The sequence below is a fragment of the Anolis carolinensis genome, unplaced genomic scaffold, assembly GCF_035594765.1.
Source record: "Anolis carolinensis isolate JA03-04 unplaced genomic scaffold, rAnoCar3.1.pri scaffold_9, whole genome shotgun sequence".
Taxonomy (NCBI): Eukaryota; Metazoa; Chordata; class Lepidosauria; order Squamata; family Dactyloidae; genus Anolis; species Anolis carolinensis.
In genome coordinates, this window is record NW_026943820.1 from 28,610,906 (window position 1) to 28,626,324 (window position 15,419).

At 40.1% G+C, this 15,419-nt stretch overlaps 1 protein-coding gene across 1 annotated transcript in view; it reads right to left on the reverse strand.

Annotated features, from left to right (window-relative positions):
• Nucleotides 1-15,175, reverse strand: part of wtip (WT1 interacting protein) — a 33,357-nt gene extending 18,182 nt beyond the window's left edge. The window contains exons 1-2 of the mRNA XM_062961673.1: nucleotides 14,373-15,175; nucleotides 6,161-6,262 (exon numbers count right to left, since the gene is read on the reverse strand). Coding sequence (XP_062817743.1) covers nucleotides 6,161-6,262; nucleotides 14,373-15,048 — 778 coding nt within the window. The 5' untranslated portion in view covers nucleotides 15,049-15,175. The remainder of the gene's footprint in view (nucleotides 1-6,160; nucleotides 6,263-14,372) is intronic.
• Between the last annotated feature and the right edge of the window lie 244 nt (nucleotides 15,176-15,419).

The window sequence follows — 15,419 nt, forward strand, 5'->3', positions numbered from 1 at the left end:
TTGCAAGCTGCAAAATGCCACAGCTCTTCCCTTTCTATTGCAATGTTGGTGCTGCAGAGTTTGCACTAAAATCACACACATGCAACTTTCCTATCATTAATATTATTATTTCCGTTCCAAGGGGAGTTTGCAACCTGCAAAATGCCACGGCCTTTGGTGTTCCAAGGACGCATGCTTTTCTTTTGCAACGTCCGCCGGTGCCGTGGAGTTTGCAGAAAAACGCACACACATTCTTCCCTCCCTTGTGTGTGTTTTAATGGCGCTGCAGGCATTCCCTTGACAAGAGCAGCGGAAACTGAAAAGCCTTTTTGTTTGGGAAGAAAAAAGCGAGAAGGAAGGTCTGGAGGAGAAGTTATTATACAAACACAGCCGAGGAGGAGGAGGAGGAGCAGCACATTCCTCTCTTTCAGCGCATCACCGACAAGGCCTGAAATGTTGATCTCAATCTTGTAATAAAAAGAGAGAGAAAGAAGAAGTGGTGGCTGGAAGCCGGGAAAGTCACACTCTCTCAGCCTCGGAGGAAGGCTTGACACTATTGCAAGCCCTACTCATCTATATATATAAAAGAGTGATGGCATCACGGCAACCCACAAAACAACAAAACTACAGGCCCCCCAACCTCGAAATTTGACAACACAACCCATCATCCACGCCTCTAGGTTGATACAACAAAAAGAAAAGAAAAATAAAGTCCTTCTTAGAGGGAGAGCAATAATTGTTTTCATCCAATTGCTGCCACTTAGAAGGCTAAGCTCCGCCCACTTGGTCTCCTAGCAACCCACCCAGCCCAGTGTTAATAAAAGAATAAAAAATAAAATAAATACAAATAATACAATAAAAATAATTAAAAACACTAAAAAATTAATACAATAAAATACTATAACAAAATAACTAAAAATAATACAACAAAATAATAAAATATAATAAATAAAAAAGATAAGTTACAGTAAAATTAATTAAAAAAAATACAAATAACGTCAAATAAAAATTCCACAACAACTTTTAACCAATACCACCACCACTTTGCCACAGCAACGCACAGCTAGTTGTTTATATAAACAACGGCACTTGAAGGAATGTTTTAAAGCACATTTAAAGAACAGCTGATATCAAAACACGTTACAAGATACAATAAGTTCACCTTCTGCACTTACAGTATTTTATGCCCAGGTTTTTAAAATAATTTGATTTGTTTTATATTTATTTTTAATATTGTTTTTAATTCATGGATTTCGTTTTAACCTCAGCTTATATTCGGGTTGGCTTATACTCGAGTATATACGGTAAGTCAGTACAGTAGAGTCTCACTTATTAAACATAAACGGGCCGGCAGAATGTTGGATAAGCCAATATGTTGGATAATAAGGAGGGATTAAGGAAAAGCCTATTAAACATAAAATTAGGTTATGATTTTACAAATGAAGCACCAAAACATCATGCTATATAACAAATTTGACAGAAAAAGTAGTTCAATACGCAGTAATGCTATGTAGTAATTACTGTATTTATGAATTTAGAGCCAAAATATCATGATATATTGAAAACATTGACTACAAAAATGCGTTGGATAATCCAGAACGTTGGATAAGCGAGTGTTGGATAAGTGAAACTCTACTGTATTATTATTATTATTATTTTGCATATGTTTCTATTCTATTCTGATGCTTGTACATTTCTTGTTGCTGATCAACTTGTAATAAATAAAATATATTATTATTATTATTATTGTTATTATTCTATGGTGTGTGTTTGGATGCAAATCTCCGTAACCACAGAGCGGCTGCCGCATGAAAGGCATTTTTCTCGGCTTCTGCCGTCCTTGACTTGTCCCTTTGGCCTGGATTTCTTTGCAATATTTACCTATTTGCCGGCCACGGGGACCCACCAATTGCAAAGTGCAAGGGATCGAAAGAAATTAAATATTATCCAGAAAAAAAGAAAAAAAGAGTGGCCTCAAGGATTTTGGTAAAAGCTTCACACTCAAGACAACAAGTGGTCCTTTCCAGGGATGCTTTAACTAAAGGAGATTCCTGGAAACATCATCAACAACAACAACAACAACAACTACTACTACTACTACTATTAAAAGAGACTCAAAGTGGCTCATCATGATAGCCATGGGAACAACAACAACAACAACTACTACTACTACTACTACTACTACAACTTCTACTATTATATCCTATTTTTCCCTCTTAAAAGAGACCCAAAGTGGCTCATCATGATAGCCATGGCAACTACAACAACAACAACAACTACTACTACTACTACTACTACAATTACTACTACTACTATTATATCCTATTTTTCCCTCTTAAAAGAGCTCATCATGATAGCCATGGCTTCATATATATACAATATATATATATATATATATATACACAGTAGAGTCTCACTTATCCAAGCTAAACGGGCCGGCAGAACGTTGGATAAGCGAATTTCTTGGATAATAAGGAGGGATTAAGGAAAAGCCTATTAAACATCAAATTAGGTTATGATTTTACAAATTAAGCACCAAAACATCATGTTATACAACAAATTTGACAGAATAAGTAGTTCAATATGCAGTAATGTTATGTTGTAATTACTGTATTTACGAATTGAGCACCAAAATATCACAATATATTGAAAACATTGACTACAAAAATGGCTTGGATAATCCAGAGGCTTGGATAAGCGAGGCTTGGATAAGTGAGATTCTACTGTATATATATAAAATGTAATGTGCATTTTCCCCATGGAGTAAACAACAAAACCACTGAACCAAATCACACCAAATTTGGCCACAAAAGGCATAGTCATCCAATCTATGTTTTTCAATAATAAAAAAACCTAGAAAAATAAGGTCCAAATTACAGAGGACGAGGAAGAGCCGTTCTCCCCCTGGCTGCCAGTCAGAAGGGTGGGCCCTGCCCACTTTAGGCCCCGCCCCCTTCGTGTCATAGCAACCCCCTCAGCCACAATGGTGCCCGGGGCACAGGCAGGATTCCCTTAGGCCTCTTCCACACTGCCTATAAAATACAGATTATCTGATTTGAACTGGATTATATGGCAGTGTAGACTCAAGGTCCTTTTAAACAGTTACATAACCCAGAATACTTTATTTCCCATACCACCACACTTCGCCACAGCAATGTGCGGCCGGGCACAGCGAGTATACATATATTATTTACAGTATTTATAAATATATATAAATATTTACAGTATTTATATATATTTAGTTTTTGCCCACAAACCAAGTGACGGTTTGCATTCGGGGACAATTTCCTCCTAGATTTCCTGTTTTTCCTCCACCACAGATATCCCAGTGTTCCTTACTCTCTCCATTAGTGTGGAATTTGCATGACCCCACCCACTGCCTCTCCCTTAACCCTTTCCTATGCCACACAGCAAACAGAGGAATTTATCACCAACTGAACAAACTACAGAGGTCTGGGGAGAATTCACCACGATTTATAGGAGTTGTAGGCACTGGGATGTCTAGTTCACCTGCCATCTAAGAGCACTCTGAACTCCAACGATGGACCTGGAACTAACTTGGCACACAGAACTCCACCAAGAAAAAATACTCGAGGTATTTGGAGGGATTTATAGGAGTTGTAGTTCACCTCCATCCAGAGCACACTATGAACCCAAACAAGGATGGATCTGGACCAAACTTGGCATGCATTCCCAATATACCCACATTTGAATACTGGTGGGTTTTGGGAGTCATTGTCCTGGACATTTTGGAGTTGTAGGTACTGGGATGTATAGTTCACCTGCAATCAAGGAGCACGCTGAACTCCACCAACGATGGAATTGGGCCAAACTTGGCACTCAGAGACTCCATGACGAGCAAGAAAATACTGGAGGTCTTTGTGGGAAATTCACCTTGATTTGGGAGTTGTAGTTCACCTCCATCCAGACAGCACTGTGAACCCAAACACCGATGGATCTAGACCCAACTTGGCACACAGACCTGATATGCTGAAATTTGATGACGGGAGGGTTTTGGGCTGGGGTTAGGGAACTGACCTTCCTTCCTGGGAGGTGTAGTTCACCAAGAACCAAGGAAACTGTGACCACCACCGATGATGGACTTGGACTAAACTTGGCAGACAGAAACCCCACGACTAACTCAACCTACTGGACGGGTCTGAGGGGACTGACCCACCATATTGGGAGTTGTAGTTCACCCACAACTTTTTGAAGCTAGTATAAAATAAATGGAGAAGAAATGAGAGTTTAAGTGGGAGCAAATCCCATGTTTTCCCCCAAAGGATTTGGAACGTTTTATGGGAAACGTCTCAAGTTAAAGGAAGGAAGGACGGCTTGTTTGGATGGGACTCCTGCCAAAGCGGCCGGTCCCTCTCATCCTCCTTTCCCACAATTGCTAGACAGATATATATATATTTTAAAAACATCCCAAGAATGTTTCAAAAATACATGATTTTGGCCACGGAAAACCATGGAAAACAAGACTAGCCCTTTGGGAGGAAAGGCCGCTGCTTCTCTTCTTCTCGAGACTTTGAGTCGGACGGGACGCAAATTCAAATGTACCTCTCAATTTTCCAATAATACAATAATAAAAGCCACAAAACAAAGTCATCCAGACGCTAAATAATGCTATTTGTCCCCTGCCTCTCTTCATTATAATATCATTAAAACACACCGATATAATCTAACTCCATTAGAATGCAATAGCACTAAGGAACTAAGCCTTATGTATCTTTTTGCATCTGGTTTGCAATTAATGTGAATTAACAAATGCAGTGAATCCACCCCAAGAGATGCCAGAAGTCGAACAAAAATATGAATTTGCAGGGGGGGGGGGGAGATAACAACAACAACAACAACAACAACAACAACAACAACAACAACAACATTATGGATTTACCACAGGTCTTTTTTGCAAACAGTTTCAGCATTTTAAAGTCCAGACTAAACCTCAAACCAAGATGCAAATCATTGCATTTGGTTTGCAATCTATATGAATTAATAAAGCCAATGGACGCACTCCAGGAGATGCCAGAAGTTGAGCAAAAAAAGCATGGATTTGCAGGGGAGATTAATAATAATAACAACAACAACAACAACAACAATAACAACAACTAGAGTTGGAAACGACTCACATCACACAGTCCTAGACACTTGGGAAGTGTTCGACTTGTGATTTTCTGATACGAAATCCAGCATATCTATCTTGTTTGCTGTGACATAATAAAATAACAATAACAACAACAACAACAACAACAATAATATGGATTTATGGCAGGTCTCTTTTGCAAAGAGGTTTGGCCCTTTTAAAGTTCAGACCGAATCTCAAACCAGATCCAAAAGCTTAGCACAAAAATGTCAGGTCATAACAATAATAATAAAAATAACAACAACAAAACAACAATACTAGCATATTCAAAAGATTAGCACAAAAACATCAAGTCATAATAATAATAATAATAATAATAATAATAATAATAATAATAATGACAATAATATTACAGTAGAATCTCACTAATCCAAGCCTCGCTTATCCAAGCCTCTGGATAATCCAAGCCATTTTTGTAGTCAATGTTTCCAATATATCGTGATATTTTGGGCTAAATTCGTAAATACAGTAATTACAACATAACATTACTGCGTATTGAACTACTTTTTCTGTCAAATTTGTTGTATAACATGAAGTTTTGGTGCTTAATTTGTAAAATCATAACCTAATTTGATGTTTAATAGGCTTTTCCTTGATCAGTCCTTATAATCCAAGATATTCGCTTATCCAAGCTTCTGCCGGCCCATTTAGCTTGGATAAGTGAGACTCTACTGTAATAATAATAGTAATAATAATAATAATAATACTTTTATTATGGATTTACTGCAGGTCTCTTTTGAAAACGGGTTCAGCATTTTAAAGTTCAGACCAAACCCTAAACCATATACAAAAACGTCAGGTCATAATAATAATAATAATATTAATTTTTTTTCCCGTGTCAGGAGCAACTTGAGTCGCTTCTGGAGTGAGAGAATTGGCCGTCTGCAAGGACGTTGCCCAGGGGAGGCCCGGATGTTTTGATGTTTTTACCATCCTTATGGGAGGCTTCTCTCATGTCCCATAATATTAATAATAATAATAATAATAATAATAATAATAATAATAATAATAATAATAATAATAAGGACTTACCGCAGGAGCTGCAGGTGAAGCAATTGGTGTGGTAGAGGTTCCCCATGGCTTGGCAGGCCTGGCTGGCCCCATAGACCCCTTTCCCGCACTTGATGCAAATACCTACAAAGGGACAAAATAGTAATTATGGGGATAAATATGCCAGAATTGCAGTCCCAAATACCCAAAAGGACCCAAAAGTTTAGGAAATTGGGGCAGTCAATGCAAAGAAGGGTTTCCAGACTCCGCAATCCAAACATTTCTAGCATTTTTCAGGCAGGGCGTCAGGGGCCATAAAAGCCATCTAGACCTAAAAGGGGAGAGATAAGGGATGGGTGGGCGACTCTATGGGGATTGGGTTATTTATGGAATTTGAAAAAAATGTTCTGTTCCTGGTTTGAAAGTGTTATTTCCTGCTTAATTGTGTAGTCCTTACTTTGAATGTTGTTATACTCCAGAAACTTTGTTTTTAATAATAATAATCAAAACACAGCACAGCAGACAAAAAATCAGTACAAGAAAACCGCACTACAAACTAGAGCTGACAGCTGGCACAACAAAACATTGCATGGAAAGTTCCTTGACAATAATAATAATAATAATACTGCCTAGAACAGGGGTCCCCAAACTAAGGCCCGGGGGCCGGATGCGACCCTCCGAGGTCATTTACCTGGCCCCCGCCCTCAGTTTTATAATATAATATATTGTATATACATATAATATTTATGATAATATTATAATGTAATACAATATAACACTAATAATATTACCATATAATAATATTAATTATATATTCTATATTACATATAATATTACTAATAATATTACAGTATAGTGGTATAGTTCAATATAGTAATATATAATGCTAATATTGTGCTATGCTAATAATATAATATATTGTATGTACATATAATTTGTAAGCCACTCTGAGTCCCCTTTGGGGTGAGAAGGGTGTGATACAAATGTAGTAAATAAATGCAGTAAATAAATAAATAATAAATAAATACATTTTAGACTTAGGCTCGGCCAAAGTTTGAAATGACTTGAAGACACACAACAACAACAACAACAACAACAACAACAACAATGACAACAACAATCCTAATTAACTTGACTATCTCATTGGCCAGAAGCAGGACTACACTTCCCATTGAAATCCTGATAAATGTATGTTGGTTAAAATTGTTTTTATTTTTAAATATTGTATTGTTCTTTCATTGTTCTTCTTGTTGTTGTTTTTGCACTACAAATAAGACATATGCAGTGTGCATCGGAATTTGTTTGTATTTTTTTTTTCAAATGATAATCCGGCCCCTCAACAGTCTGAAGGATTGTGGACCGGCCCTCGGATTAAAAAGTTTGAGAACCCCTGGCCTAGAAGATCAGGTGGCAGAGGACTCTTGCAAGTAAAACAAGCAGTCAAAGAAGAAGAACATGCCCTGGCAGAAGATGGAAAGCAAAGTGAAGAACCTGCTTTGATTGAAGTCAAAAATCAGAAACTCCTCAAAGCACAGCAGACAAAAAACCAGTACAAGAAAACCGCACTACAAACTAGAGCTGACAGCTGGCACAACAAAACACTGCATGGAAAGTTCCTTGACAAAATTGAAGGAAAAGCTGATAAGGAGAAGACCTGGCTCTGGCTCACGAATGGGACCCTGAAGAAGGAGACAGAAGGCCTGATCCTTGCAGCCCAGGAGCAAGACATCAGGACAAAGGCCATTAATAATAATAATAATAATAATAATAATAATAATAATAATAATAATAATAGAAGACCTGGCTCTGGCTCACGAATGGGACCCTGAAGAAGGAGACAGAAGGCCTGATCCTTGCAGCCCAGGAGCAAGACATCAGGACAAAGGCCATTAATAATAATAATAATAATAATAATAATAATAATAGAAGACCTGGCTCTGGCTCACGAATGGGACCCTGAAGAAGGAGACAGAAGGCCTGATCCTTGCAGCCCAGGAGCAAGCCATCAGGACAAAGGCAATTAAGGCCAAGATCGAAAAATCAGCTGATGACCCAAAGTGCAGACTCTGCAAAGAAACCGACGAAACTATGGATCATATCCTCAGCTGCTGTAAGAAAATCGCACAGACAGACTACAAACAGAGGCACAACTATGTGGCTCAAATGATTCATTGGAACTTATGCCTCAAGTACTACCTCCCAGCAGCAAAGAACTGGTGGGATCACAAACCTGCAAAAGTCTTGGAAAATGAGCACGCAAAGATACTGTGGGACTTCCGAATCCAGACTGACAAAGTTCTGGAACACAACACACCAGACATCACAGTTGTGGAAAAGAACAAGGTTTGGATCATTGATGTCGCCATCCCAGGTGACAGTCGCATTGACGGAAAACAACAGGAAAAACTCAGCCGCTATCAGGACCTCAAGATTGAATAAAGACTCTGGCAGAAACCAGTGCAGGTGGTCCTGGTGGTGATGGGCACACTGGGTGCCGTGCCAAAAGATCTCAGTCGGCATTTGGAAACAATAGACATTGACAAAATTACGATCTGCCAACTGCAAAAGGCCACCCGACTGGGATCTGCAGCATCATCCGAAAATACATCACACAGTCCTAGACACTTGGGAAGTGTTCGACTTGTGGTTTTGTGATGCGAAATCCAGCATGTCTATCTTGTTTGCTGTGTCATAATAAAATAATAATAATAAGTTTCTAATCAGAGCTCAAACTGCATTAATTCCCCAGTGTAGACGCCACCTGCCTCTTTTTTTCCTCTTTCTTTCTTCCTGCCGTGACTTGGATGTATTTGCTTGTGTTTCGTGGAGCAACTGGCCTGATGCACAAATATTTATCCCGCCATGAAAGGCGGAGGAAGCCTCCCTGGGACTTTGCATTTTGGGAGCCAGACAAAGGCTCCTCTGTGTTGCCTTCCTTTGACTCAGCAAATCCCGGGCCCTTTTCTGGCTTTCTTACTGGGAGGAGCCCTGGCCAGAAAGGCCCCGCATCCCGCCCTCCCTCCTTCTGAGATTGAGTTCAAATTTAGCCCCAAAAGGATGGAATTTGGAAACCTCTTTGGCTCCGAATCGGATTGAATATGGTCTGGAATCAGGTTCTGTTTGTAGGTATTGCATTGGGAGACATAGTTCCCATGCTCCCTTTGAGGAAGGAAGGAAGGAAGGAGAGGAGGAAGGGAAAATAGAAGGAAGGAAGTAAAGGAGGAAGAAAGGAGGAAGGAAAGCGGGAAAGAAAGAAGGAAGAGAGAGAAAAGGGGAAAGAAAGAAAAGAGGAGAGAAGGAAGGAAGGAAGGAAGGAAGGAAGGAAGGAAGGAAGGAAGGAAGGAAGGAAGGAAGGAAGGAAGGAAGGAGAGAAAGGAGGAAGGAAAAGCAGGAAGAAAGAAGGAAGGAGAGGAGGAAGGGAAAATAGAAGGAAGGAAGTAAAGGAGGAAGAAAGGAGGAAAGAAAGCGGGAAAGAAAGAAGGAAGAGAGAGAAAAGGGGAAAGAAAGAAAAGAGGAGAGAAGGAAGGAAGGAAGGAAGGAAGGAAGGAAGGAAGGAAGGAAGGAAGGAAGGAAGGAAGGAAGGAGGGGAAAGACAGAAGGAAGGAAAAGCAGGAAGAAAGGAGGAAGGAGAGGGCGGGAAGAGAGAGAAGGGAAGAAGAGAAAAGGAAGGGAAAGATAGAACAAAAAGCGGGAAGGAAGAAGGAAGGAAAGGGGGTGGGAAGAGAGAGAAAAAGGGAAGGAAAGAAGAGAAGGAAGGAGGAAAAGGAAAGACAGAAGGAAAGAGAGAAAGGAGGAAGGAAAAGCGGAAGGAAGAAGGAAGGAAAGAGGGTGGGAAGAGAGAGAAAAAGGGAAGGAAAGAAGAGAAGATAAAGGAAGGAAGGAGGGAAGGGAAAGATAGAAGGAAGGAAAGAAAAGAGGAAGGAAGAAGGAAGGAAGAAGGAAGGAAAGGGGGCGGGAAGAGAAAGAAGAAAGGAAGAAAAGAAGGGAAGAGAAAAGGAAGGAGGGAAGGGAAAGATAGAAGGAAGGAAAGAAAAGAGGAAGGAAAAGTGAGAAGGAAGAAAGAAGGAAAGAAGAGAAGAGAGAAGGAAGGAAGGGAAAGATAAAAGGAAAAACAGGAAGGAAAAGCGGGAAGGAAGAAAAATGAAAGGAGGAGGGAAAGAAGAAGGAAGAGAGGGAGAGAAAGTAAGGGAAAGAGAAAAGGAAGTAAAGGTGAAGGAACAGAGGAAGGAAAAGGGGGAAAGAAGGAAGGAAAGGAGAAAGGAAGAGAAAGAAGGAAAGGAAGGAGGGAAGGGAAGGAATAAAGAAAAGCGGGATGGAAGAAGGAAGGGATGAGGGCTGGGCTTTAGCACAGCAGGTTGACCACCAGCTGCGGAAAATCTCATCAATCTGAAGATTAGCAGTTCGAAACCCCGGGCCGGGGTGAGCTCCTGGCCTTTAGCCCAGCTATTGCCTACCTATTGGTTTGAAAACGAAAAATGTGAGTAGATAAATAGGTACTGCTTAAAAGCGGGGAGGTATTTTAAATGCCAGGGATTTGATCAAAAAAGGAGGACGTTTACAAACAAAGCTCTTTGGCAGGAGATTGAGCGACAGCACACACTCCCCCCACCCAATGGCCGTAAGCAAGCACAAGCCTCCAAGATGCCGAAGATGGAAAAAGCCTATATATATATACACACACACACACACACACACACACACACACACACACACACACACCTCTATTCTATGTACAATTGTCTGCCTTGTCAGTGTATAAACGACATTGATTGTTGTTCCATCTTCCGTGCCGAGGAGCTCCTCCCAATATCAATGTCCTTTTATCACCTCCTTGCCAAAAGCAGTACCTATTTATCTACTCACATTTCTGCTTTCGATCTGCTAGGTGGGCAGGTGAGCTTGGACTGACAGCGGGTGCTCACCCCGACCTGGGCTTGAACTGCAGACACCATCCCTTTCAAGCTGAGACAATGCCCAGGTATCTTTTGTGTTTGTTTCCTGAAACACATACTTTTCTAAATAAAGAAAATCCCCATTTGGATATTGTTCCGACATGCCCAAAATGAAGCCTTTGGGGCCAACGGATTGGATCTAAATCCCCCCCTTCGGCGTGTGTTTTGGGATCGTTTCACACTTGTTCCCAACAAGTTTTGCGAAGCGTCTTGTTTCAACCTGCTTCCCACATTCTTCAGATTGTGCAAATGAGCCTCTATTGTCTTAAGCTGCCTTCCGTTGGTTGGTTTTATTGTGCTTCCAGTCTTTTAAATAAATACAGAATAACAGTTTCAAGGCAACTTGAATATGGCAAATTTGAATACATGGCTGCAATAAATAATAATAATGATGATAATAATAATAATAAGAAGAAGAAATGCAAGATGAGTCCACAGCAGACACTCTGCTGGCTGTTGTATTGGATTGCATTATTATTATTATTATTATTATTATTATTATTATTATTATTATTTGAAACACAACAAGATGAGTCCACAGCAGACACTCTGCTGGCTGTTGTATTGGATTGCATTATTATTATTATTATTATTATTATTATTATTATTATTATTATTATTTGAAACACAACAAGATGAGTCCACAGCAGACACTCTGCTGGCTGTTGTATTGGATTGCATCATTATTATTATTATTATTATTATTATTATTATTATTATTATTATTAACACAACAAGATGAGTCCACAGCAGACACTCTGCTGGCTGTTGTATTGGATTACATTATTATTATTATTATTATTATTATTATTATTATTATTATTATTAGAAACACAACAAGATGAGTCCACAGCAGACACTCTGCTGGCTGTTGTATTGGATTGCATTATTATTATTATTATTATTATTATTATTATTATTATTACTATTATTATTAGAAACACAACAAGATGAGTCCACAGCAGACACTCTGCTGGCTGTTCTATTGGAGTGTATTGTTGTTATTATTATTATTATTATTATTATTATTATTAAACCTTGCTCTTTGGGATTCCAAGGCAAAGCCAAGCCAAATAAATCACTTGGAACGAATTGGACAGACTAGAAGTATATTTAAATCATTACAACGTTTGGGTTCACAGTGCTTTCCGGATGCAGGAGAACTACAACTCCCCCAAATCAAGGTGAATTTCCACCAAAGGCCTCCAGTATTTCTTTGATGGTTGTGGAGGCTCTATGTACCAAGTTTGGTCCATCTTTGGTGGAGTTCAGAGTGCTCATTGATTGCAGGTGAACTATACATCCCAGTACCTATACATCCAAAATGTCCAGGCCAATTCCCCTCAAAACCCACCAGCATTCAAATGCGGGCATATCGGGTATGTATGCCAAGTTTGGTCCAGATACATGATTGTTTGGGTTCATAGTGTAGGTAAACTACAACTCCTATAAATCCCTCCCAAGACCTCCAGTGTTCCTAACTCTCTCAACTGGTGTGTAATTTGCATGACCCCGCCCACTGCATCTCCCTTAACCCTTTCCTACCCTTCCCTATGGCACACAGCAAACAGAGGAATCGATCAGCAACTGAGAGGTTTGGGGAGAATTCGCCATGATTTCTAGGAGTTGTAGGGACCGGGATAAATAGTTCAACTGCAATCTAATAGCACTCCGAACCCCACCAACAATGGACCTGGAACTAACTTGGCACACAGACCCAACATGGCCAGATTTACATACAAATAAATACATAATAAATATTACCAAAACCCTCCTTCCCATTAATGAATATAATAATAAATGATAATCAATAAATATGTAAATAATATTACCGAAGGCCTCCTTCATAATCAATCCTTCCAGTCAATGAATATAATAATCCATTATAATAAATATGTAATAAATATTACCAAAGTCCGCTTTCCAAACAATTATAATTAAGTACGTAATAAATATTATCAAAGGCATTCTTCATAATCAATCCTTCCAATCAGTGAATATAATAATCAATGATAATCAATAAAGACATGAATAATATTACCGAAGGCCTCCTTCATAAACAATCCTTCCAGTCAATGAATATAATAATCCATGATAATAAATACGTAATAAATATTACTGAAGGCCGCCTTCCAATCAATGAATATCATAATCAATGATAATCAATAAATACATAATAAATATTACCGAAGTCCGCCTTCCAATCAATGAATATAATAATAAATGACAATAAATAAATACGTAATAAATATTACCAAAGTCCGCCTTCCAATCCATGAATCTATATATATAAAAGGGTAATGGAATCACGGCACCGGACAAAACAACTAAACTAAATGCCCCACAATCATGAAAATTGACAGCACAACCTCTCATCCACACCTCTACGTTCATACAACAAAAAGAAAAGTAAAATTAAGTCCTAGCCACAGCAACGCGTGGTCGGGCACAGCTAGTATAATAATAAATGACAATAAATACATAGTGAATATAATAATAAATGATAATAAATAAATACGTAATGAATATTACCGATGTCTGCCTTCCAATCCATGAGTATAATAATAAATGACAATAAATAAATACATAATAAATATTACCGATGTCTGCCTTCCAATCCATGAATATAATAATAAATGGCAATAAATACGTAATGAATATTACCGACGTCCGCCTTCCAATCAATGAATATAATAACTAGCTGTGCCCGGCCACGCGTTGCTGTGGCAAATTGGTGGTGGCATTGGTTAAAAGTTGTTGTGGAATTTTTATTTGACGTTATGTGTATTTTTTAAATTAATTTTATTGTAACTTCTCTTTTTTATTTATTATATTTTATTATTTTGTTGTATTATTTTTAGCTATTTTGTTATTAGAGTATTTTATTGTATTAATTTTTTTTAGTGTTTTTTATTGTATTATTTGTATTTATTTTATTTTTTATTCTTTTATTAACACTGGGCTGAGTGGGTTGCTAGGAGACCAAGTGGGCAGAGCTTAGAGCCTTCTAAGTGGCAGCAATTGGATAAAAGCAATTATTCCTCTCCTTCTAATTAGGACTTTATTTTTCTTTGCTTTTTGTTGTATCAACCTAGAGGCGTGGATGGTGGGTTGTGTCGTCAAATTTTGAGGTTGGGGGGGGCCTGTAGTTTAGTTGTTCTGTGGGTCGCCGTGATGCCATCACTCTTTTATATATATAGATAAATGACAATAATTAAATACGTAATAAATATCACCGAAGGCCACCTCCCGTCAATGGAGATATTAATGCAGGATAATAGATGCATGAGAATGGATCTTACCGAAGGCCTCCTTCCGGGCTCGCCGCTCCAGCTCCTGCTCCAGCTCCAGGGCCAGGGCCTCCAGGCGCTTCTCGGCCTGGCTCTCGGGACGGGGCCCCGGGGGTTGCAGGAGAGGCAGCCGCACTCGGGACGAGGAGGAGGAGGATGAAGGGGCCCCCGGAGACGAGAAGGGCCCCCCCGCGGCTTTGGGGGGCTCCTCGGGGTTGGCCTCGGCCTCGGAGCCGCGGGAGCTGCGCCCGCTGGAGATGCTGGACCTTGGGCTGGGCCCCGAGAAAGCCGGCCCCGAAGAAGACGACGAGGACAGCGGAGGGGCCCCCGGCCCGGTTTCGGGGGCCCCGGAGGAGGAGGAAGCCGAGGAGCAGCGCTGGTCGAAGCCCAAGCTGATGCCGGAGGTGCGGTTGCTGTTCTTGCCGTCGGAGGAGAAGCTGGAGCGCGGGCTGGGCCCCGAGTCCGTCCCGCTGAACGAGGCCCCCGAGCCCCGCTTGTAGCACGGAAGGGCCACCTCCGACTTGGGGAGCAGGAGCAGGTGGGGGTGGAGCGGGGCCTCCTCCTCCTCCTCCTCCTCCTCGTTGGGGACCCCGGTGAAGGGGACCGGGGCCCACGGGGCCCCATTGAGAGGCTGCGGCTGGTGATGGTGCTGGGGGCCCCACCGCCGGCGGACCGTGCTCTCCTCCATCGGGGGCCCTTCCTCGCTCCTCCTTTCCTTCCTTCCTTCCTTCTTTCTCTCGTTCTTCTGCTTCTCGTGGAAAAAAGAGAGAGAAGCTCACTTGGAACGCAGGCCTCCTCTTCTTCTTTCCTTCCTTCTTTCCCTTAAAGAAAAGAGATTCAATTCAGTAATAATTCTGTATTTTATAAGTGTTTTTATGAATGTCTGATATAATTTAATAACTTTTTAATTGATTCACAATGTATTGTACAATTTTATATATGTGTTTTATTGTAAGCCGCCCTGAGTCCCCTATTGGGTGAGAAGGGCGGGATATAAATATTGTAATAAATAAATTAATTAATGAATATGATGATGATAATGATGATGATTATTATTAT